Here is a 22393-nt window from a genome sequence, read left to right as displayed (position 1 = left end):
ACTAATTAGTAGATTTTCCTTCAATGACAGTCTCCCAGTCCCTGTTCCCACAAGGAAAGGCAAACATGCAAAAGTAAGTAGGCCTACTGTGCAGCAAAAGTATACTAGTATACACCACATACAGTACATGCTTGTATTAACCTCCCCCCATGAAATCATTAGTTTCAGTCCAGGAGAAGCGAGAAAGAAAGACCTCCACTAAAGAGTTCCATTTGAAAAATATCATGTTTTATCACCCTGAAGTAGGAAACAGCTGTGATCACAGTTTATCCTACAATAATTTTATTTCAAGGACATACTGTACAGTGTGACTGGAAATTGTCTTCACGCTTAGAACAGTGAACGATGTAAACGTTTTCTGTTGCGTACAGCATTTCAATTAACATTTCCAGCGTGTGTTGTTCATGAGCCTTGCCGTGTGGGGGAGGCATTGAGTTACCATTGCCTTCCACTTTGATAGGTAACAGAACGAGCCTGGCCGTTTGATCAAGTAACAGCGAGTCTCATAGACTGAACATATTAACCAATGGACCATGCTGACAAAAAAATCGGAAAAAATGTAATTCCTCCTGAACCGGGACATTTTACATTACATTTACATTTTAGTCATTTAGCAGACGCTCTTATCCAGAGTGACTTACAGTAGAGTGCATACATTTTATTAAATTGTTTTACATACTGAGACAAGGATATTCCTACCGGCCAAGAGCAGACGCTCTTATCCAGAGCGACTTACAGTAGAGTGCATATACATTTTATTACATTTTTTTTTTTTACATACTGAGACAAGGATATCCCTACCGGCCAAACCCTCCCTAACCCGGACGACGCTATGCCAATTGTGCGTCGCCCCACGGATCTCCCGGTTGCAGCCGGCTGCGACAGAGCCTGGGCGCGAACCCAGCCCAGCCTGGGCGCGAACCCAGAGACTCTGGTGGCGCAGCTAGCACTGCGATGCAGTGCCCTAGACCACTGCGCCACCCGGGACAATTTGTATGCTGATTAGTAGGCGTTGAAACGCATTGCAGTGATATGAGAAATGCACAGGGCCCAAGATGAGCGCCACGTACATACAAACAAGTGAAGAAGAAGAGAACATGCACACTCAGCGGACAGTTAGAGATCAGGCTATATGGGCAGATATCTGACAACTGATTTTTCTAACTAAGAAAGGTGACAGTAACAGCATGGCATGTGTACATTTTTTCTGATATAGAAAAGCAAAAAAAAATTTAAGATACACTATGCAGAAATTGCTCTGCCATTTCCTGGTTGCAATTTTTTTTATAGTTTGCCTAATTTCCGTTTATATGACAAAACAAGCAAGCATAGTGTAGAGAATCATTGTACCATCTAAACCGCTGTGAAATATATTTTCTATAACCAAAAATATTGTATTTTCAGCTGTTTGAAGCTGGTGTACAAAACCGACAGTGAAAGACTCAAAAACTAAACTTAAAAATGGAATGCATAGAAATAGCTCACATAGAACAGATGTACCGCTTCTTGGACTTGCTTTCAATGAGAATGACAGATCTAGAAGTCACATTTCTATGTATTTTGTCAGGTCTCCCAAAAAGTCAGGTCAGGTCTCCCATATTGCAGCTTTAACACTTGAATTGATGTCTTGTTTTCAAACTATAATAATGCTTTATCAATGTGATTGAAATGGCAGAAATGTGAATTGAGTTACCAGAGCTCCTTTTGCCATTTTTGTTTTGGAAACAACATAAGTGGTCCTGCATAATTGTGTCAATTTATGTATTTTTTTTACCCCTTTTTCTCCCCAATTGGTAGTTACAGTCTTGTACCATCGCTGCAACTCCCGTACTCGGGAGAGGCGAAGGTCGAGATCCATGTGTCCTCCGGAACACAACCCAACCAAGCCGCACTGCTTCTTGACACACTGCTCGCTTAACCTGGAAGCCAGCCGCACCAATGTGTTGGAGGAAACACCTGGCGACCGTGTCAGCGTGCATGCGCCCGGCCCGCCACAGGAGTTGCTAGAGCGCGATGGGACAAGAATATCCCAGCCGGCCAAACCCTCCCGTAATTGTGCGCTGCCTCATGGGTCTCCCAGTCGTGACCGGCTGCGACAGCCTGGAATCGAACCCGGATCTGTAGTGACGCCTCAAGCACCCTGCTGTAGTGACGCCTCAAGCACCCTGATGCAGTGCCTTTAGACTGCTGCGCCACTCGGGAGGCCTTGTGTCAGTTTTTCAATGCAGGATGGAATCCACAAAGAGCAGTTTGCACTGTTCATTCCACCAACCAGTGTAATTCTGTTGTTATTATCTGCCATATTTCATTGACCTACACAGAGGGAGCATGTCCTTTTATTATACACCAGAAGGGGGAGGCAGAGACAGCGTTATGTCCTCTCTATCCCTCAGCCAGTGTTGTCACCAGTTACCACAGCCACAAAGTCAAAATTGTCTATTGTAAAATTTCATGAATGCTTTTCGGTTGTCAGTGTGGTTACGGTTAATTTTAAGAAGATACATTTTAGAAATAGGCAGGGTTTAGCCATAATTATGACTTTGTGGCTGTGGTAACTAGTGACGACCATCAGCCAGCTCATCCATTATTACTCATTGACTGGAAACGCTACCATACTTTTATGCTCCCTCATCACCTTACCCCTCATGAATTCGTAAATATGATTTGACCAGTTAATGAGGACGTTTCAGAAACAAGATTATTGGCAGAGAAATTGTCCACTGTAGTTAGATCTGTCAGCTGTTTAGCTTACTGATACACATACGTTTATAGGGTTGTGTTCCTCATTCATTTTGGTTTGACCTCACAAAGCGACAAGCGACCTGATTTGAAATGCCTGTAAAATCTCTGTAACATCCCGTTGTGGGCTGGTGTAAAATGTAACCTTTCTCGGGGTTCTGCAACCTTGCTTTGTGAGCATGGAGCATGGTGTCTGTCTGCACCAGCAGAGCGTCTCGATCATTTAGTACTGTACAGGGGCAGCTGGAGCACTGAGTAGTCACTGAAGTCTGCACTGAAGGCTCTGCTTGCAGCATGTGGTATTGACAGTACAGTGTGTCCCCGTTGGCAGCCTAGAGGCTGAGCTAGTTGTCTATGTGTGATGATGACCAGAAAACAGGATTGGTTGGAAAAATGTATTTCCTGCATTTGAGGTCCATTGAGCACAGTAACATAAGTGACGTCACACCGGCGCCAGTAGACTCAGTCACCTGGCCATATGAGAAGAACTCAGCGGACTACTCAGGGAGAGAGGAGCTAGAGTGCTCCCCTGACATCATCAGGTGACATCATCACCCCTTTCCAACTGTATCGTTCCCATCCAATGTGACCTGATTCAGAGGAAGTGGTGATGCCCAGCGGGAAGCGTTACACCCTAGTCGCCTGCTGTTAATCTGTCTTCCCACTAAGGACCAGGCACTGGGAGTGGCTCTGGCTCTGATCCTATACAGTGGTTGGAGGTTGGCTGCTGTTGGCTCTCTCTCATGCCGGCACCCGCTATCATATCGTACTGTCCTCCCGTTGACTCCTCCACTCTGCTTCTTGAGAGGGCCAGAGATTACACGCTAGCCGCCCTCTTGGGTCCTACTCAACATTGATTCCACACGACTCAGGTCTCGGCGGGGCCCGATAGACACTGTCGCCCCACAGGACATAGCAGATGTGTAATGCCAGCGGAAAAAGAAGCAGCAGCAATGACTTCAGCAGCTTTTTACATTGCTGAATTTTGCAGTTGTACTGTACTGTACTCCCAGAGCTCTTAACTGCACTGGAGTGCCCATCCTCTCTCTCCTTGAGAAGGGCTTTTCTGCTGATTTAAAGATTTGGCATTTTTCTCCACAAGGCTTTAAAGATAAAAGTGTTTACCTTTTTTTATATTTCAGATGGGTTGTAAGATTTGGTTGTGGTCTTTTCATTACAAGCTACAGTACATCACTCTTTGAACCTTCCTTAACTGAATATCCCAGGCAAACTGCAGTCTTTTCATGTTGTTTTATTTTTGTCTCTAGCCCACCAACAGCTGTATAAATTCAAAACAACATCAACACAAACTTGGCCTTTGCATTAAAGAAAGCAAACAAGTAGAAACAACACAGCCGCGCTATTCCCCAAACCACATGTTAACGGGATGGCAAACACCATTGCCCGGAGTGTGTTCTTGTGTGGAAGCTTGAGCTCAGTACACTGGCCCTCCAACCAGCCTTGGGATCGAGGCTGAACAAAAACAAATCTGAAAAAATGATGTCTGCTCTTCCTTTTCCTCTCAGAGGGAGACAGAGCTCACCTTGCTACCTACAAAGAGTCTGAGCAGCCTACTGTCTCAAGCATCACTCTGAACTCAGCTTCCCACTCACACCCCCCCTCTCTCTCCTCTGTCTCTCTCCCTCCCCCCGTACTTCCCTCCCTCTCCTCTCCCGCCTAGCTCCCCAGCCCTTTTTTTAATCAATAACCGTCTGCCGTCTTCTCTAAGAATAAATTATTCCCTGCAACTCCCTTTCCCTTTATGCTTGTTGGGATTTTCATTGTTTGATCTGGCTTGATAAATAAGATGAATGCCGTTAGAAATTCATGGCTGCCCTGTTTCATCAATAAATTATTAGTTTGCTGTGCTCCCCAGTGATTGATAGGTTCTGCATGGGATGTATTGGAACCAAATGAATTCAATACAGTGGGAGTCACTGGGGAGACACAAAGCATATCAGCTCATGAAACATTGAGGTCAATGGAAAATGTAAAAAACAAAGAGGGGAAGAAAGGAAAGGGGTACACGTTTTGTACTAAAGCACATTAGACGTGTAACACAACATGTTTTAGTCTTTGAAAATAACAAGAAATAGATACATCTCAGTGAGAAAATAAACTTCTGTGGGCTTCGGTTCAGATTCGATCCATGGTCTTTGCTTTGTGTAGTTTGCTCACACAGGCTCTGGAGATGACCTTGAGCACACAGCCAGGGGCCATCCCAAGAACGCCACAGAGTCTTACTTCTACGCCAAGCCAGAGAAAGAGAGGGAGACAGCCAAACAACAGAGGCAGGTGTCCAGACTCCCACTTCTTTACACAACGGGCGGTAAGTAGAGCATTTCCTATAGAAATGTCTTCCAATGTTTCATGTGTGTACCACTGTTTCGCTACGCTCCCCTTCTCTGTTCCTCGCTCTCTGTGATATCAATTGAACCTGTTGTTTTTGTTGAAGGGAAGATTTTCTTAGCACTCGGTGTGTGCATGTGTGTATACAGAGAAAGCAGAGGCATGTGGAAGTGTGAAGAGCTTTCTTTGAATTCCCAACCTGCTCTCCAAAATCGACTTCGTACATCAGGGGAACAGAACAGGTTTTCAGCCTTAGGAAGAATGTAACTCTTTACGCTGTGAATATTAAACCGTACAAAACTTCAAACACCATCCAGTGCTCTAAATCATAGATTCATTCAATCAGGCCATTTTGTTGAAAATGTATCCAGAAAAGCCTTGTTAACTAGGCTAGGAAAACAAAATGCTTCGTATTTTCTCTTGATGGGGGAATCAAAACAATCATAAGTTATTCATCACAATAATATAGCGGAGAGATCATAAAGCTGACAAAATCCTCTGTTAGATTGATGGTATTTAGCATTGCGGCAATTACACAGTTTGATTGTGATACGTAAGCTATACGATACATAGTAATTGCACCAGTGGCCTTAGACGCTCAACTGTTCAATAGTTATTATGCCGGTGTCTCTTTACAGTGTCCGGACCAGAGATATACCATGACATCATACAATGAGTAATTGCCACCGTTTTAGCATCCTGCCATCATTTCACATCACACATTACAGCTGAGCCAGCAGTATCCTATGTGATGGAGTTGAATTTCCTTTCCTCCAATCACGTTGGGACAGCGCATTAGCGCCTGACTGGCTGTCTACATCCCCTGCAGACCTGGTTATGAGAGAGCTCCTCTCACAAGTCTCTGGCCACTTTTTGGACACTTGATCATCCCCTGGGGGCAAGAACCCTCCTCCTCATTAACTCATTACTAATGGTTGAAAAAAATCCATAGGCTTTCTCTTAACTACATCAATCTGGCCTCACACACAAAAGCATGCATGCATGCATGCAAACACACACATACATCACTCTTACCGCACAGGGACAATCAGGGCCTATCAAGCAGTGGCTCTGAGCACTGTTGGCAAGCATTCGCTGTCAATCGCAGGAGAGGAGGCAAAGCTTTCGGCAGCAGATTTTCATCACTGGCTTTTCTTCTGAACTTGATATGGAAGGATTGATCCGCGCTGCACTCTGTGAAATCGAACACCGTCACATCGTGCAACATGCTTCAATTTGGTGACGTCCTACTGTAGCTGGTGGCAAAGTCCGACCTTTTGTTTCATTATTTGCTCACAAATTAACAGAGTGATTGTCTACGACGAACACACAGTTACTGAACAAAGTTCAAATGGCTCTTGGTCCATATGTTATTTTAAACACAGACCCAATTCTATTTATTTACTACCAAAGGACAGTGTGGTGTGCATTACTCAAATGCATCTAGTCACTGTCAGAAACTACTGTAGGAACATATCCTCACGCAGGGAGGACAAACTTGTAGCGGAGAAGTCTTGGCTTACACTTGGCTTGCACTCTAAATAAATTAATTGTTTGACATGATCACTTCTGATGTGAAGGAGAAATGGGAAAGAGAAGGAAAAAGAGAAGAGGTAATTGTGATCAATCACTTTTCTTAGAAGGCAGTGTGTTCCGTGCGAAAGACAAAAGAAGTGAAACTGTGGGAGCAGCTGAGGTCCAGGAAGATGGCAGAGTGACGGTGGACCTGCCAATTGACCAGGTAAAAACCCACCTTCATGATCTGCAATACCTGTAGTATATGGGCATGAAACTTATGCAATGACTACCCAAAGTGGTTGTGCTGTAGCCTGGGGTCAGATCTGTTGTTGCTGTCTTGGTCAAAACTCATATGGTCAAACAGACAGATCTGAGACAAGGCTAGTTGTAACTGATCATCAACAGACGACAAAACCAGTAATACAGATGTATCGGGCAACTGTGTGTTGAGCGGTAATTAGCTAAGAGAGGGTTCCCCTTCCTTTCCCTGCCCAGGTTGAGGCCAAGGTAGTCCAGGAGGAAGAGCAGTATGTCCGGAGGAATTCCAGGCCGACCGGTGAAACCCAGAGTCCCTACAAAGCCTTCCTCCAAGGCTCTGATGCATCCAGGAAGGTCAGTGGACTGGACTGCCACGTGGACAGTGCGTGGCATTTTGGAATGAAGGGAATAAATTAATTCATAAATTAAAGAATGGAATGGAATTGAAGAGGCGACTCCGGGATGCTGGCCTTCTAGGCAGAGTTGCAAAGAAAAAGCCATATCTCAGACTGGCCAATAAAAAGAAAAGATTCAAATGGGCAAAAGAACACAGACACTGGACAGAGGAACTCTGCCTAGAAAGCCAGCATCCCGGAGTCGCCTCTTCACTGTTGACGTTGAGACTGGTGTTGAGACTGACGTTGAGACTGGTGTTTTGCAGGTACTATTTAATGAAGCTGCCAGTTCAGAACTTGTGAGCTGTCTGTTTCTCAAACTAGACACTCTAATGTACTTGTCCTCTTGCTCAGTTGTGCACCGGGGCCTCCCACTCCTCTTTCTATTATGGTTAGAGACAGTTTGCGCTCTTCTGTAAAGGGAGTAGTACACAGCGTTGTACGAGATCTTCAGTTTCTTGGCAATTTCTCTCATGGAATAGCCTTCATTTCTCAGAACAAGAATAGACTGACGAGTTTCAGAAGAAAGAGTCTCTGTTTCTGGCCATTTTGAGCCTGTAATCGAACCCACAAATGCTGATGCTCCAGATACTCAGCTAGTCTAGCTATACTTAGCTAGTCTGCTTATTTGATCAGAACAACAGTTTTCAGCTGTGCTAACATAATTGAAAAAGGGTTTTCTAATGATCAATTAGCCTTTTAAAATGATAAACTTGGATTAGCTAGCACAACGTGCCATTGGAACACGGTAGTGAGTGATGGTTGCTGATTTTGGGCCTCTGTATGCCTATGTAGATATTCCATAAAAAATCTGCTGTTTCCAGCTACAATAGTCATTTACAACATTAGCACTGTATTTCTGATCAATTTGATGTTGTTTTAATGGACCAAAAATGTGCTTTTCTCTCAGAAACAAGGACATTTCCAAGTGACCCCAAACTTTTGAATGGTAGTGTTGATACGGGTTTAACAAGAGTTTTCTGTGTGTGTGTGTGTGTGTGTGTGTGTGTGTGTGTGTGTGTGTGTGTGTGTGTGTGTGTGTGTGTGTGTGTGTGTGTGTGTGTGTGTGTGTGTGTGTGTGTGTGTGTGTGTGTGTGTGTGTGTGTGTGTGTTCCAGGCCTCGGCACCCTCGTCTGGTCGTGGGGAGTCAGGTAGAGGCACTGGTCTGACCAGCTCCAGAGACGGAGGACTAAAGTCACCTCTGGAACCTGAGCCACAGGTACACACACACACACACACACACACACACACACACACACACACACACACACACACACACACACACACACACACACACACACACACACACACACACACACACACACACACACACACACACACACACACACTGAGCTTATCTCCTGCTAGCAGAATGAACAGAGTGATGCCTACTAGACTGGGGAAATGCAGCGTTGGCCCATCTTATTATATAACTTGTGTTAGATCCTTGTCCCTCGCATATTCTAGTTATTATGTAGGTCATAAACAACAGTTAGAGCGCTGTGTATACAGATGTTTCTGCATGGATGTGTGGTTTAGTGTCGCACGGTATACCGGTACCACGGTAATATCACGGTACCAAAACATTATGATACCAACATTTTTAAATGCCGTAGTACCGTTTCATATGATACAACCAACTTTTTCATCCCTACCGATTGAAAGAACCTGCTGGCGCCTGTTAGAACATGTTTTATAAAGTCTTGTTTATAGATTCAATAGAATTGAAGCAACAGCCACTAGTCTGTTGTATGAGCAGGTCTAATAATATCCACTTCACTTTCATGCGCACATCACGTGGCAACTGTAATCAACCAGCCCTCACTCACCTGCTTCCCTCAGCATCCCCTACCAGCCCTCACTCACCTGCTTCTGTAAGCATCCCCTCAGAGAGGTTAAAACATGACCCATATTACCTGAGAGGCCTTCTTTTCTTTCTATCGGGAGTCGCACGCATTTTATATAATTTCACAAACCATGTCGCAGGCTGTTTAAAACTAATCCTGGGTCACTAATTATTGGTTGATAACGAGCAACGTTGTTCAGTCATGATACCTAGCTAGCTAACAACCTGGTAACTTGACAGTAGGTTTAGGCACATTTGATTTATACAGGAAGAAAGGAAAAGGGTGTGCTACTCATGAGATGTGCTTCAAAAGGTAGGATTCATATAGGCCTAATGGAAGCCTAAACTATATCAAAAATCTATTTCTTTCTGCTGCTCCTTCAATTCTGTTTGGTGCCCAACATTTTAAAAGTAGGGAGCAGTGTGTGTTTTTGTGGGAGAGCGAGGGTGTTGTGTTTTTATGAGAGTGAGGGAAACAGTGTGTCAATGTTAACTGAAGAGTAAAGGTTTCATGCAGTGTTTTCCCCTTACTGACAATGATATGCAGATCATTATGCATGTATATTCATCCTTCCAATCCTCCAGCCAAATTTTCCTTAGGGAGTTTTTTAGTCGTTCAGTTTTTATTGTTATTCTTTAGTTTTTTATCCTCTGATGTTTGTTGTGTACTAAATATTTCAGTTTTTATTTTCATTGTTTTTATTTGTTTTTTCCCTATGAAGTACATTGTGTTGCATTCCATGTCTGAAATGTGCTGTATAAATAAAGCTTGATTTGATTTGAAATCACAGGTAGGCCTTTTCAAATATGAGAAAATCAGCCATTCTATGCAGTATTCTGTTATACACTGAACAGTGTGAAGTTGAATTCAATGTGTTGTATTGAGTAGAAGTGTGAATTTCAGTGACAGGTTTTTGTAGAGTGTTTAGAAAACGTGAGCAAGCGTCCGGGGAACAGGGCGTACAGGATGCTAGGCCACAAAAAAAAATTGCCCATGGTATTGCGATACTACTCGGTATCGTGATACTTGGCCTGGTATCGTATTGTTTCTAGAAATTGTACTCATTTTAATACACGTATTCTGATCTTATAATCTTTAAAGGAATTAAAATGGGGAGCCTCATAACAGTGATGAACGTACACAATACTTGGGCGATATTACTATTCCATGCAATTGCATTCAGCTTTGGAAATGAGAAGATATTGAGTCTTATTTAGGAAATCAATAACAGTGAACATTTTGTTTAATGAAAACGATAATTTCAGCCTATGGTAATCACACTTTAGAGAGATGTTTTGGTGTGATGATGATTCTTGCAGTGGTATGCACTTTTGTAATAAAGATATTCTTATCAAAATCATTATTGACTTCGGGGGAGTTATTACCCTGTTAAGGACCCTGTTAAAGATCACTAGCTTTGTTCATTACTTATCGCATTTACTCATGAATGAATATTGCTGAATCAGAATGGTTATAGATTCCGGGAATGACCATTAGATAATGGGGAATAATGATATCTGGACTCAGCTAATTTGTAGAGTTATTTCACCACCACTCCACCAAACAATGTTTGACTTGACTTGCTGCAGCTGACAAGAAGTCAGTCTAATTGTAATTGGGGTATTTACACTTCTGTCCAAAATTCAATAGATACATCTACAGTGAGTGGTTTGAAATAGGGTTGGATGAAATTAACTATAGCAGTAAAAAATATACTTTATTTTATTAGTGTTAGCACAGGGAATTGCTGCTTTAAAAGCAAGGTTTGACTTCATGAAGTTTATTGTCGTAATTAGAGAAAACCCGAAGCATATTAATGTCACCCCTGGTGAATATATTTAATGTGTTTTGTAGCTACATTTTATGGGCTGAGATTTTTATTGGAGATTATAATATCAATATTATTTATGGAAGCTTTGATAGCAGGTCAAACTCAGAGCTGATATTCTGGCCAAACAACATATTAATATTACTTACTTCTCTCCCTTTCTCTCTTCCAGTCTCCTTATGAAGATAAGCAGAGTGTTTCAGTCTGTCCTGCTTCTTCATCATCTAGTATGAATGATAATAAAACACTATGGCTATGACTCATAGTTGAGCTGAGTTTGAAATAGATTACATCCCAGTCTGGCCACGCTTGTGAAATACCTCTCATGCCATATATATTGATGACCAAATTCAATTACATGATTGCATTCTCAGCCAAAACCTCTTCCCCCTCAGTTTAAATGATTCATTGCATTGGATTTAAATAGTGAATAGTTACAGTGGCACGGTAGAGGTAATATTTGAAGGACCTCTGCTAGACAACATAAAGAGTTATTAGAATCAGCATGTTTGTCTGTCTGCCAAATGGTGACACACAATGTCTCTTGGGCATGACAACAGACTTCTGCAATAGGCTGATGCGAAGGCCAGAACAGGGTAACCATCTTCTTTTTATTTTTTTTATTTAACCTTTATTTAACTAGGCAAATCAGTTAAGAACAAATTCTTATTTACAATGACGGCCTAACTACTAAAGTAGTTTGTTCATGTTTGAGAGCTTGAGCCGATCACAGACTGAGCCGACTGACTGATCTACAAATAATAACGAGCAGTTATTTAGAATCCAAGGTGATTTGTAGATCAGTCATTGTGCAGACGCCGACTGCAATGAAGTCGATCTCAAACATGATCATTGCGTTAAATTGACATGAGTTGTTTCCTGATGGGTCTTTTGGAACAACTTCAGTTGAAGATACTGTCGAATGTGTTCTCCTTATTTATATACAGTTTTCCTTTAGCCTAGAAACAATGTAGAAATGGTTATGGTTCGCTGAATGTTCATGCATGTTGAACAAAGGTAGAGTTGAATGAGCTTGTGTAATTGTCTGTTTTTAACAATCGTTTGTTTTGATTTAACGATATTGGCTGATTTATCAGCCGGTCAGCTAAGCATTCTTTCTTAATTAATATTGTTAGAAATGCCAATAGGACTAGGCATGTTTTATCAGTCGTCTTCCTCTTAAGAATTTTGTGATAAGAAATCAAATAGTTATCGATCTTGCCATCGACCTCCACTATTCTTTACCAATGCAATTCCTTTTCATTTGTCTTGTCCTGTTTTCCTGCCTACTATTCCCCTAGCTTCTTAGGTTCGCTATTTGTAAAGCTTCTCCTCTCATGCAAGGTCAACTATAATCAACCCCAGACAATGTCACTGGCTTCTGCAGCAACCAGGGTATTCCTTTGGGGCTCTTAGGGCCCGCTGCATTCTACCATTCAATTACTGTTCATTAGACAGTGTACAGCCATTAATCAAACTGAGATGTTCTGCTATTCTTCAAAGGGCCATTGAACCAGGGAGGAAAAACACTGGCTGTTTATCCTTGTTTCCTGTTCTGAGATACTGTAGGAGCACAAAGAAGACACTCTGGGATTCCCACTCGATATGTCTGTTTTAAACTTCTCCACCCTACAGTCTCGGAATGTTAGATTAATAAACAGAGCGTGCTAGAGATATGCCACAGTATTAGGAGTCAAATAGATCATTTGGAGTAGTAACTTGACAGATTTAGTGAATGCAGCCCATATGCATTGAATCTGACTGGATATGATATGAGGAACTGATTTATGTGCCTGTGTTCCAGGAGGCTAAAGAGGAGGTGGAGGCGGTGTCGTCCTCAAATCTGTGCGGAATACGGTCACGGATGTCCAAGTTCTTCAAGGGTAGGTTAATCAAAGCATAGTAGCACCACAAGCTAATCACCCCACGTTTCCTCCACAACACAATTGAACATAATGTGACCATAAGAAACCATAAAGAGACAACTAATAGTCTCGGAGTTACCCGGTTTCCCCATTGGCATGTCACCTAATCCTCAACTGCAGCTCTGCACATCTGGGAGAGCTACCGTACTTTATGTTTACCTTGTGGTCGAGAGGTTGAAGTTGCGCTCCCCCATATCACATTACTTATTTTAGTATTAAAGTTGCACTCTACAGAAATCGCTCTGCAAATTCCTGTTTGCTAAAACTCTAGTAGTTTGCCTAATTTCAGTTTATGTGCCAAAATAAGCTAGTATTGTGCAGAGAATCATTGTATCATCTAAACCGCTGTGAAATATATTTTCCATTGCCAAAAATGTTGTTGTTTCAGCTGTTTGAAGCTGGTGTACAAAAACAAAAGTAAAAGACGCTAAAACAAAACTTAAGAACGGGAAGCATAGAAATAGCACACATAGAACATACCCTACATGAGCAAAAGTATGTGGACACCTGCTGATCGAAACATCTCCTTCCAAAATCATGGGCGTTAATATGGAGTTGGTCCCCAATTTGCTGTTATAACAGCCTCCACTCTTCTGGGAAGGCTTTCCACTAGATGTTGGAATGTTGCTGCAGGGACTTGCTTCCATTCAGCCACAAGAGCATTAGTGAGGTCGGGCACTGATGTTGTGCGATTAGGCCTGGCTCGCAGTCAGCATTCCAATTTATCCCAAAGGTGTTCGATGGGATTGATGTCAGGGCTCTGTGCAGGCCAGTCAAGTTCTTCCACACTGATCTCGGCAAACCATTTCTGTATGGAACTCGCTTTGTGCACGGGGGCATTGTCATGCTGAAACAGGAAAGGGCCTTCTCCAAACTGTTGCCACAAAGTTGGAAGCGCAGAATCGTTTAGAATGTCATTGTATGCTGTAGCGTTAAGATTTCCCTTCACTGGAACTCAGACGCATATCCCGAACCAAGAGAAAAAAACACTAGACCATTATTTATCCTCCACCAATATTTATAGTTGGCACTATGCATTTGGGCAGGTAGCGTTCTCCTGGCATCCGCCAAACCCAGATTCGTCCGTCGGACTGCCAAATGGTGAAGCGTGATTCATCACACAAGAGAACGCATTTCCACTGCTCCAGAGTCCAATGGCGGCAAGATTTACACCACACTTGGCATTGCGCATGTTAATCTTAGACTTGTGTGCGGCTGCTCGGTCATGGAAACCCATTTCATGAAGCTCCCGAAGAACAGTTAGTTTGCTGAAGTTGCTTCCAGAGGCAGTTTGGAACTCAATAGTGAGTGTTGCAACCAAAAAGAAGATTTTAGCACTTGGCGGTCCCGTTCCGTGAGCTTGTGTGGCCTACCACTTCGTGGCTGAGCCGCTGTTGCTCCTAGATGTTTCCACTTCACAATAACAGCACTTACAGATAACCAGGGCGGCTCTTGCAGGGCAGAAATTTGATGAACTGACTCGTTGCAAAGGTGGCATCCTATGACGGTGTCACATTGAAAGTCACTGAGCTTATCAGTAAGGCCATTCTACTGCCAATGTTTACCTATGGAGATTGCATGTCTGTGTGCATTTTTTTTTACACCTGTCAGCAACGTGTGTGGCTGAAATAGCGAATCCACTCATTTTAAGGGGCGGCTTCTACTTGAAAGCTTCTTAGATTTGCTTTCAAGTAGAAGGATAGATCTATAACTCACAATTGTATGTGAATTTGGTCGGTTCGCCCAAAAAGTTACATATTGCCACTTTAAACGTAGATTATTCACATACGTTTTACTTTTACCCATGTCCTAGGTAATCATGTCTACCCTGACAGATATTTTGATAGGTGGGAATATAAGACTGGTCTTAGTTTAGTATGACTGTATCTTCTCAATTATTGCATTTTGGATACAGTATTTTAAAATTAGTAGAGTATCTATCTATCCATCTATCGAGCAAAAATGTAAATAACTTTATTCTTGAATATGACTTCAAATCATGTGTATAAACACAATTTATGATTAGAAAGATATACCATGACAGAACGAGACCTAACGGTTCCATGATAGAAAGAGACCTAACGGTTCCATGATAGAAAGAGACCTAACGGTTCCATGATAGAAAGAGACCTAACGGTTCCATGATAGAAAGAGACCTAACGGTTCCACGATAGAAAGAGACCTAACGGTTCCATGATAGAAAGAGACCTAAAGGTTCCATGATAGAAAGAGACCTAACGGTTCCATGATAGAAAGAGACCTAACGGTTCCACGATAGAAAGAGACCTGACGGTACCACGATAGAAAGAGACCTAACGGTACCACGGCAGAACGAGACCTAACGGTACCACGGCAGAACGAGACCTAACGGTACCATGGCAGAACGAGACCATGACAGAACGAGACCTAACGGTACCATGGCAGAACGAGACCTAACGGTACCATGGCAGAACGAGACCATGACAGAACGAGACCTAACGGTACCATGACAGAACATGAAACTCTCCTATGTCGGGGGATGTGCCTCATTCCCAGTTCAAATAACTTTCTCTAATTGGCCACAAACCATAGGCTGTAGGAGCAAGACCATTCAGTGGTCCAGATGTGTTGCAGCATTTGCCATCGTCCCGTGAGATTTCCTTATGTGGCTAAAGGGAGAGAGAGAGAAAGTCCGGGTCCTTCGATATGGTTATTTTCTGTCCCTGATCTGAGGTAGTACAGGTTGTCACGGGTACCAAGAACTTCACTACATCCTGTGTTGCTAACAGCAGGCGCCCATCTCACTCACATGTAGCCGCGCTGTCAGCACACAAGGCAATTTACAGAAGCAATCTCATCCCCATTTATCTCAAATATTTTCTTTATATTCACGTTTGTTTTATATTGACTGGACTGGAGGTCTGGCATGATGAGAGAGATGGGAATTTCAGCAAATTGATGGAAATTATGTCCTGTTAAGTTTGTCTCTCTGTTTGGAATGGAGATATTCCCATTAGGGGTCCTTGGAATTGTGACTTCTCATCATTGGCATTGTGAACTCTAGACTCGTCCTTATTATACGTATGCACATTGCTGTTTATTGTCCTTATTTCTCAATGGGGCGGAATGGCTCAGCTATAGGCTACTGTATGCCCAATATTCACAACATCAACAGATCTGTTCAGTAGCTCTATGCCACAACCACTTCAGAGCTGAAGTGCAGTGAAGGGTAATTTTTTAAATACAGGAAATACATGGGATCTATTGTAACAGTAAGGGAAATCCAACACTGCCTGACTGCTTTGTATCAAAAACTATACGTCTGTCTGTCTGCAAATATTTGTCCTCAATGGGAATTTTTCAGTTGGTAGAAATTGGTTGTTCTGGAATTGCGGTGGCATTTGGGCATGGCATTTTGGGAAAAATATACATATTTTTTCTAATTTTCTAATTTTATTTATTTATCTTCCCATTCTACATCAACTAATAACATCTTAATGACTTTAAATAATGTTTACCATTATGATAACATTGTGCCACCAGTAGGTGTAACACGAATGATGCAACACCTGAGAAATGTTTGGTTGAGGTTTTTCTTAAATTATGCTGAAATCATTAACCCTTTAAAAATGATTTACTAAATTGATATGATGAATAATTTTGCTCACAATGTAATTTCTGTTCATTTAAATGGACTAACACCAAGTGACACCAAATTGTCAATGGAATCCTCAAACGTATGACATACATATAGACTCCTTCCCACTATTGTCACACCCTGGTCTGTTTCACCTGTCTTTGTGATTGTCTCCACCCCCCTCCAGGTGTCACCCATCTTCCCCATTATCCCCTGTGTATTTATACCTGTGTTCTCTGTTTGTCTGTTGCCAGTTCGTCTTGTTTGTCAAGTCAACCAGCGTTTTTGTTCTCAGCTCCTGCTTTTCCCAGTCTCTCTTTTTCTCGCACTCCTGGTTTTGACCCTTGCCTGTCCTGACTCTGAGCCCGCCTGCCTGACCACTCTGCCTGACCCCGAGCCTACCAGCCGACCTGTACCTTTGCCCCACCTCTGGATTATTGACCTCTACCTACCCTGAGCCTGGTACCATTGCCCCACCTCTTGTTTACTGACCCCTGACTGCCTTGACCTGCCCCTGTTGGATTATTAAACCATTGATTATTCGACGTGTCTGCATCTGGGTCTTACCTTGATACTTGATACCTATAACAGTTTGCCACTGGAGGGAATGCTTAAGGTCCTTGTATATCTTTGTAATGAGTCATTTTCAAGTCGGTAACACCAATGACAAAACCAAGGGACAGACATACTAGTAAAAAAATAGAAAATATAGCCTTCTTTGTAAAGTGTAAAGTGTTGGTCCCATGTTTCATGAGCTGAAATAAAATATCCCTGAAATGTTCCATATGCACAAAAATCGTATTTCTCTCAGATTTTATGCTCACATTTGTTTACCCAGTGCCCTTCTCCAACTTGCTACTACGGAGGAGAGAACAGTGGAGACAGGAGAGACCAACTCTCAAGGAATATGTCTTTGCCCTCATCCATCTGATGCATTCCACGCCTATGGTCCATCCCAGGGACACAATGCTTCATGACAGGGTGGCGGATTGTGTTCCCTGAAATGCGTACACCAACTGATTGACAGAGAGCGCCGGGGCCTCTCTATGCACTTATCTTCTCAACACACTGGAACATCCAGCTACTCCTCTGCGCGATATCAGAGAAGACCATTGTCCCGGGAAACATCCTCGCATCTGCTGCACCAGTGCCGTCCCCTTAGTGTATCCCATGTAATTTCCACCAAGGTGGATGACTAGAACACAGAGCAGCCTTGCTAGAACACCGAGCAGCCTTGCTCTCCAAGCCACCTAATGTGACAGTCAGTGCATTCGTAAAGTATTCAGACCCCTTGACATATTCCACGTTACGTTACAGCCTTATTCTAAATTTGATAAAATAATTTCCCCCCTCATCAATCTACACTTAATACCCCATAATGACAAAGCAAAAACGTTTTTTTTTAAACATTTTGGCAGTAAAAATAACTGATCACATTTACATAAATATTCAGACCCTTTACTCAGTAATTTGTTGAAGCAGCTTTGGCAGCGATTACAGCCTCGAGTCTTCTTGGGTATGACACTACAAGCTTGGCACAGCTGTATTTGGGGGGGTTCTCTCATTCTTCTCTGCAGATCCTCTCAAGCTTTGTCAGGTTGGATGGAGAGAGTCGTTGCACAGCTATTTTTACGTCTCCAGAGATGTTTGATCGGGTTCAAGTCGCGGGCTCTGGCTGGGCCACTCAAGGACATTCAGAGTCTTGGCTGTGTGCTTAGGGTCGATGTCCTGTTGGAAAGTGAACCTTCGCCCCAGTCTGAGGTCCTGAGCGCTCTAGAGCAGGTTTTCATCAAGGATCTCTCTGTACTTTGCTCCGTTCATCTTTCCCTGAAAAACATCCTCACAGCATGTTGCTGCCACCACCATGCTTCACCGTAGGAATGGTACCAGGTTTCCTCCAGACGTGACATTTGGCATTCAGGCCAAGAGTTCAATCTTGGTTTCATCAGACCAGAGAATCTTGTTTGTCATGGTCTGAGAGTCTTTAGGTGCCTTTTGGCAAACTCCAAGCAGACTGTCATGTGCCTTTTACTGAGGAGTGGTTTCCGTTTGGCCACTCTACCATAAAGGCCTGATTGCTGGAGTGCTGCAGAGTTGGTTCTCCCATCTCCACAGAGGGACTTTTGTGCTCTGTCAGAGTGACCATCGGGTTCTTGGTCACCTCCCTGACCAAGGCCCTTCTCCCCCGATTGCTCAGTTTGGCCAGGCTACCAGGTCTAGGAAGAGTCTTGGTGGTTCTAAACTTCTTCCATTTAAGAATGATGGAGGCCACTGTGTTCTTGGGGACCTTCAATGATGCAGAAATGTGTTGGTACCCTTCACAAGATTTGTGCCTCAACACAATCCTGTCTCGGTGGTTTTTGATTTGGCTTGGTTTTTGCTCTGACATTCACTGTCAACTGTGGGACCTTATATAAACAGGTGTGTGCCAAATCATGTCCAAATAAATTGAATTGACCACAGTTGGACTCCAATGAAGTTGTAGAAACATCTCAAGGATGATCAATGGAAACAGGATGCACCTGAGCTCAGAGCAATGGGTCTGAATACTTATGTAAATAAGTATTATTGTAGCCTCACCATCTTTTTGCAAAAATAAATACAAATACACACAACTGTAAGCTACATATTAATTTAACAGAGTTAATAAACTGCCCATTGATCAGCACTGCAGTTGATAAAACAGGAACATGTTTGCAGACCAAGTGTTTCTGAGCTTATGTCAATATTACACGGGTAAGCTAACGGTTACAGAAATCAGGAATGCAGACAGGCTCTATAGACCTCTATATAAGAGTGACTGTGTCCAACCCACCATCACCTGGTGTTATGTTGGGCACCTACTGACCCAAAAAAAGATCAAATATACTGACATGTATTGCTAAATCAAAAAGGTTAAAGGAAATAAAGGCAGGCACTACATTACTACAATAATAAAAAAGCATGATGGTCTCATAAGTATAAAGGTAAAGCTTGTTTTCATATAATAATAAAAAAATATATTGAAAAGGGTAGCGGAATGGGATTAGTATGGTGCGTGAAGAATATATGCGGTAGAAATCACATTATTGTAGGTGCACTAACCTTTAAGAGTATGAATTAGGCTGTTTGCGAATGTTTGACTCCTAAGCAACCTGCATACCCATTGTTTTAAGTAATAGATCAGCATAGCTACTGTAGTAGGTCAAAGCTGTGTGGTTGGAAAACTTTGGTAGAGTATTGGTGGAGTAGGCATTGGGGTGTTCATGTGAATTTCCTTTCTTTTTCGGCTTCAGACAAATATCTACTTCTTCTCACTTAAAACATAGTATATTTTGTATTTTTTAAAATTATTATTACATTATTTTGTTCAATTTCTAATATAAAAAATTATATATAGATATCTCTAAATGCCTAAAACATGTCTCTACAACTTTACACATCACTACAGGGACAAGCCAATTTGCTTACCCTAAGTACTTTAAACAATGCATAAGCATACAATTTTGCAGTATAAAGGACTTGCATTATGTTTTATCAATATAAGCCAAAACATGTACGATGTGTAACTCTGTACCGGCACCCCCCCCTGTATATATTGTTATTTTTTGCTGCTGCTATTTAATTACTTGTTACTTTCATCTCTTATTCTTATCTGTATTTTTTTTAAACTGCACTGTTGTTTAGGGGCTCGTAAGTAAGCATTTCACTGTAAGGTCTACTACACCTGTTGTATTCGGCGCATGTGACTAATACAATTTGATTTTAACTATTTGTCATTTTAAAGTGTTTTTCATGGTTGCAAAGTCAAGGGATGCAAGTCCACCGCAATTCAAGAATGACCCAAATAGGAAACCTTATTCAGCAAATGTAAATATACCTTCAAAGTGCTTTTTTTTATTTGCTTCCGGGTTGGATTAGGTATATGGCCTCTATACTAGGGCATTCTGTCCTGGGTTTCCGTGTATAACAGTAGACACTACAGTGTTCATTTTGCTGGAGATTCTCCTTCAAAAGTTATTGGCAACATGAACAATGGTCTGTCTATGGATGGTGATTATTAGAGCTTCTGACAGAAGTTGTAAAGCATTGTGATTGATTGGCGATATGAGATGTGTGCAGTCATGGTATATTGTCTCCCTTGCATGCACACACTACATGCAGTTGTGTGTCACAGATAAGTTATTCCACACAACCAAATGAATGTGTAGTAAATCATTTGTCTGGACCCGTGAGTAGTCTCGAATGACGACCTTTACGCCTATTTGACTTTTACTCGTATTTATGTAAATCGGTGTTGTTCAGGGTGTCATATTCATCGAAGGTCATGATGGTACTGTTTATTTGAGACAAAAACATTTTGTTTTTTACAGTATAACATTTTACAGTATAAAAACATGTTTTCTGTTAATGCTTCAATGATTGTAACTGAGTCCTTTTTCCCTTCATAATTTTTCTACAGAAAAAAGCAAAAAGTGACCAGCTTCCAGACCAAAATGCCATTTATTCAGTCAGAGGTAGGTTGTGTGCTTATGTTGGCATTTTATATGTTATTAATTCCAGTATGCATTATATTTACAGACATATTGTTGGTGCCATTCATATGTAAAATATCCAGCGAATATATCAAATTGTTGTGAAGCCATTCCACAACAGAGTTCATGTTATTTGTGACACACTGGTAATTGCATGTTCCATGGGTATTTCAACACACAGTCCATTTCACAATATGCCTTTTTATACTCATTCATCCAAGTTGAGTACTGGTTTATGCTCAGAGCAAATAATATCCCTATGGAATTGAATACTTCTTCCCATTCATCATATACATGGCATGAAAGGCCCTTCAAAGCAGCTCCACTAGCAGTATGTTTTCAACATGGAAAAATAAATAGTTCCAAAGACCGTGTGTGGAGAATCTGCCATTGTGATGTGAGGAGGAGAGAGGGGATGTCTGAGTGTGACCTCAGCTACCATTGTGATGTGAGGAGGAGAGAGGGGATGTCTGAGTGTGACCTCAGCTACCATTGTGATGTGAGGAGGAGAGAGGGGATGTCTGAGTGTGACCTCAGCTACCATTGTGATGTGAGGAGGAGAGAGGGGATGTCTGAGTGTGACCTCAGCTACCATTGTGATGACGGGTCCCTGTGAAGTGCACCACTGGCCAGTTACACGTTAACTTTGATTGCCAGTTTGCTCTGTTCACGGTCCGCTTTGAACCGCATCTCGAGATGAAAGCCAACCTTGTCCAGTGTGTCCATCCATTGTGTCTACTGTTATAGCTCTTTATTGCAAAAGAACTGGCCTCCGTCCCCGCAGGAGGCTTTTTGCCTTTTGGTAAGCCGTCATTGTAAATAAGAATTTGTTCTTAACTGACTTGCCTAGTTAAATAAAGATTCAATATATATACAGTATATTCTTTTTAATTGTCTCCAGGCGCCATCAAGGGCCTTCAAGACTTTAGCTACCATGCTGCGATGAGCATTATGTATAATGTATCATACAATGAATCTCCGACATCAGCCCCAGCTCTGTTCCTTCATTTTAACTGAATGCCATTTTTTATTTCTCCTGTTGACAGACTGTGGTAAACCTATTGTAACAACGTATGGCTTGGTTGTGTTTTTGGATGCGCTTTGATGTGGGCGGATCCAGTGGTTCTGAATGTATCAGTTCTCTGTTTTCTCTTGCCCTATACAGAATTCTAAGAGCCAGAATCAGAGAGTCCTGTAGTAACAGGAGCGGTCGAGGACAGCGTACCCCTTACGAGACCCCCACGTATGAGATTAAAAAGTGTTATAAACCAAATAAAAATGTTTGCGTCTTGACAGCCCCACCGTGGATATATATGGCCTCTTATTCCACGGACTGTATTGCATAATTATGTATGGTCTATGAATATTGCATGGCGCCTCACACTGAGCGCATGGTAAAATGCC

General features: G+C 42.2%; 1 protein-coding gene across 1 annotated transcript in view; it reads left to right on the top strand.

The window, feature by feature from the left end:
• LOC139553101 (doublecortin domain-containing protein 2C-like) overlaps positions 1–22393 on the top strand; it is a 79456-nt gene that overhangs the window by 2200 nt on the left and 54863 nt on the right. Inside the window, exons 6-12 of the mRNA XM_071365055.1 lie at positions 10–73; positions 4909–5068; positions 6729–6829; positions 7102–7218; positions 8377–8478; positions 12739–12817; positions 20917–20971. Coding sequence (XP_071221156.1) covers positions 10–73; positions 4909–5068; positions 6729–6829; positions 7102–7218; positions 8377–8478; positions 12739–12817; positions 20917–20933 — 640 coding nt within the window. The 3' untranslated portion in view covers positions 20934–20971. The remainder of the gene's footprint in view (positions 1–9; positions 74–4908; positions 5069–6728; positions 6830–7101; positions 7219–8376; positions 8479–12738; positions 12818–20916; positions 20972–22393) is intronic.

This window comes from Salvelinus alpinus, chromosome 25, assembly GCF_045679555.1.
Source record: "Salvelinus alpinus chromosome 25, SLU_Salpinus.1, whole genome shotgun sequence".
NCBI lineage: Eukaryota > Metazoa > Chordata > Actinopteri > Salmoniformes > Salmonidae > Salvelinus > Salvelinus alpinus.
The sequence above is the reverse complement of the archived record's forward strand: the minus strand, read 5'-3'. Positions and strand labels throughout refer to the sequence as shown.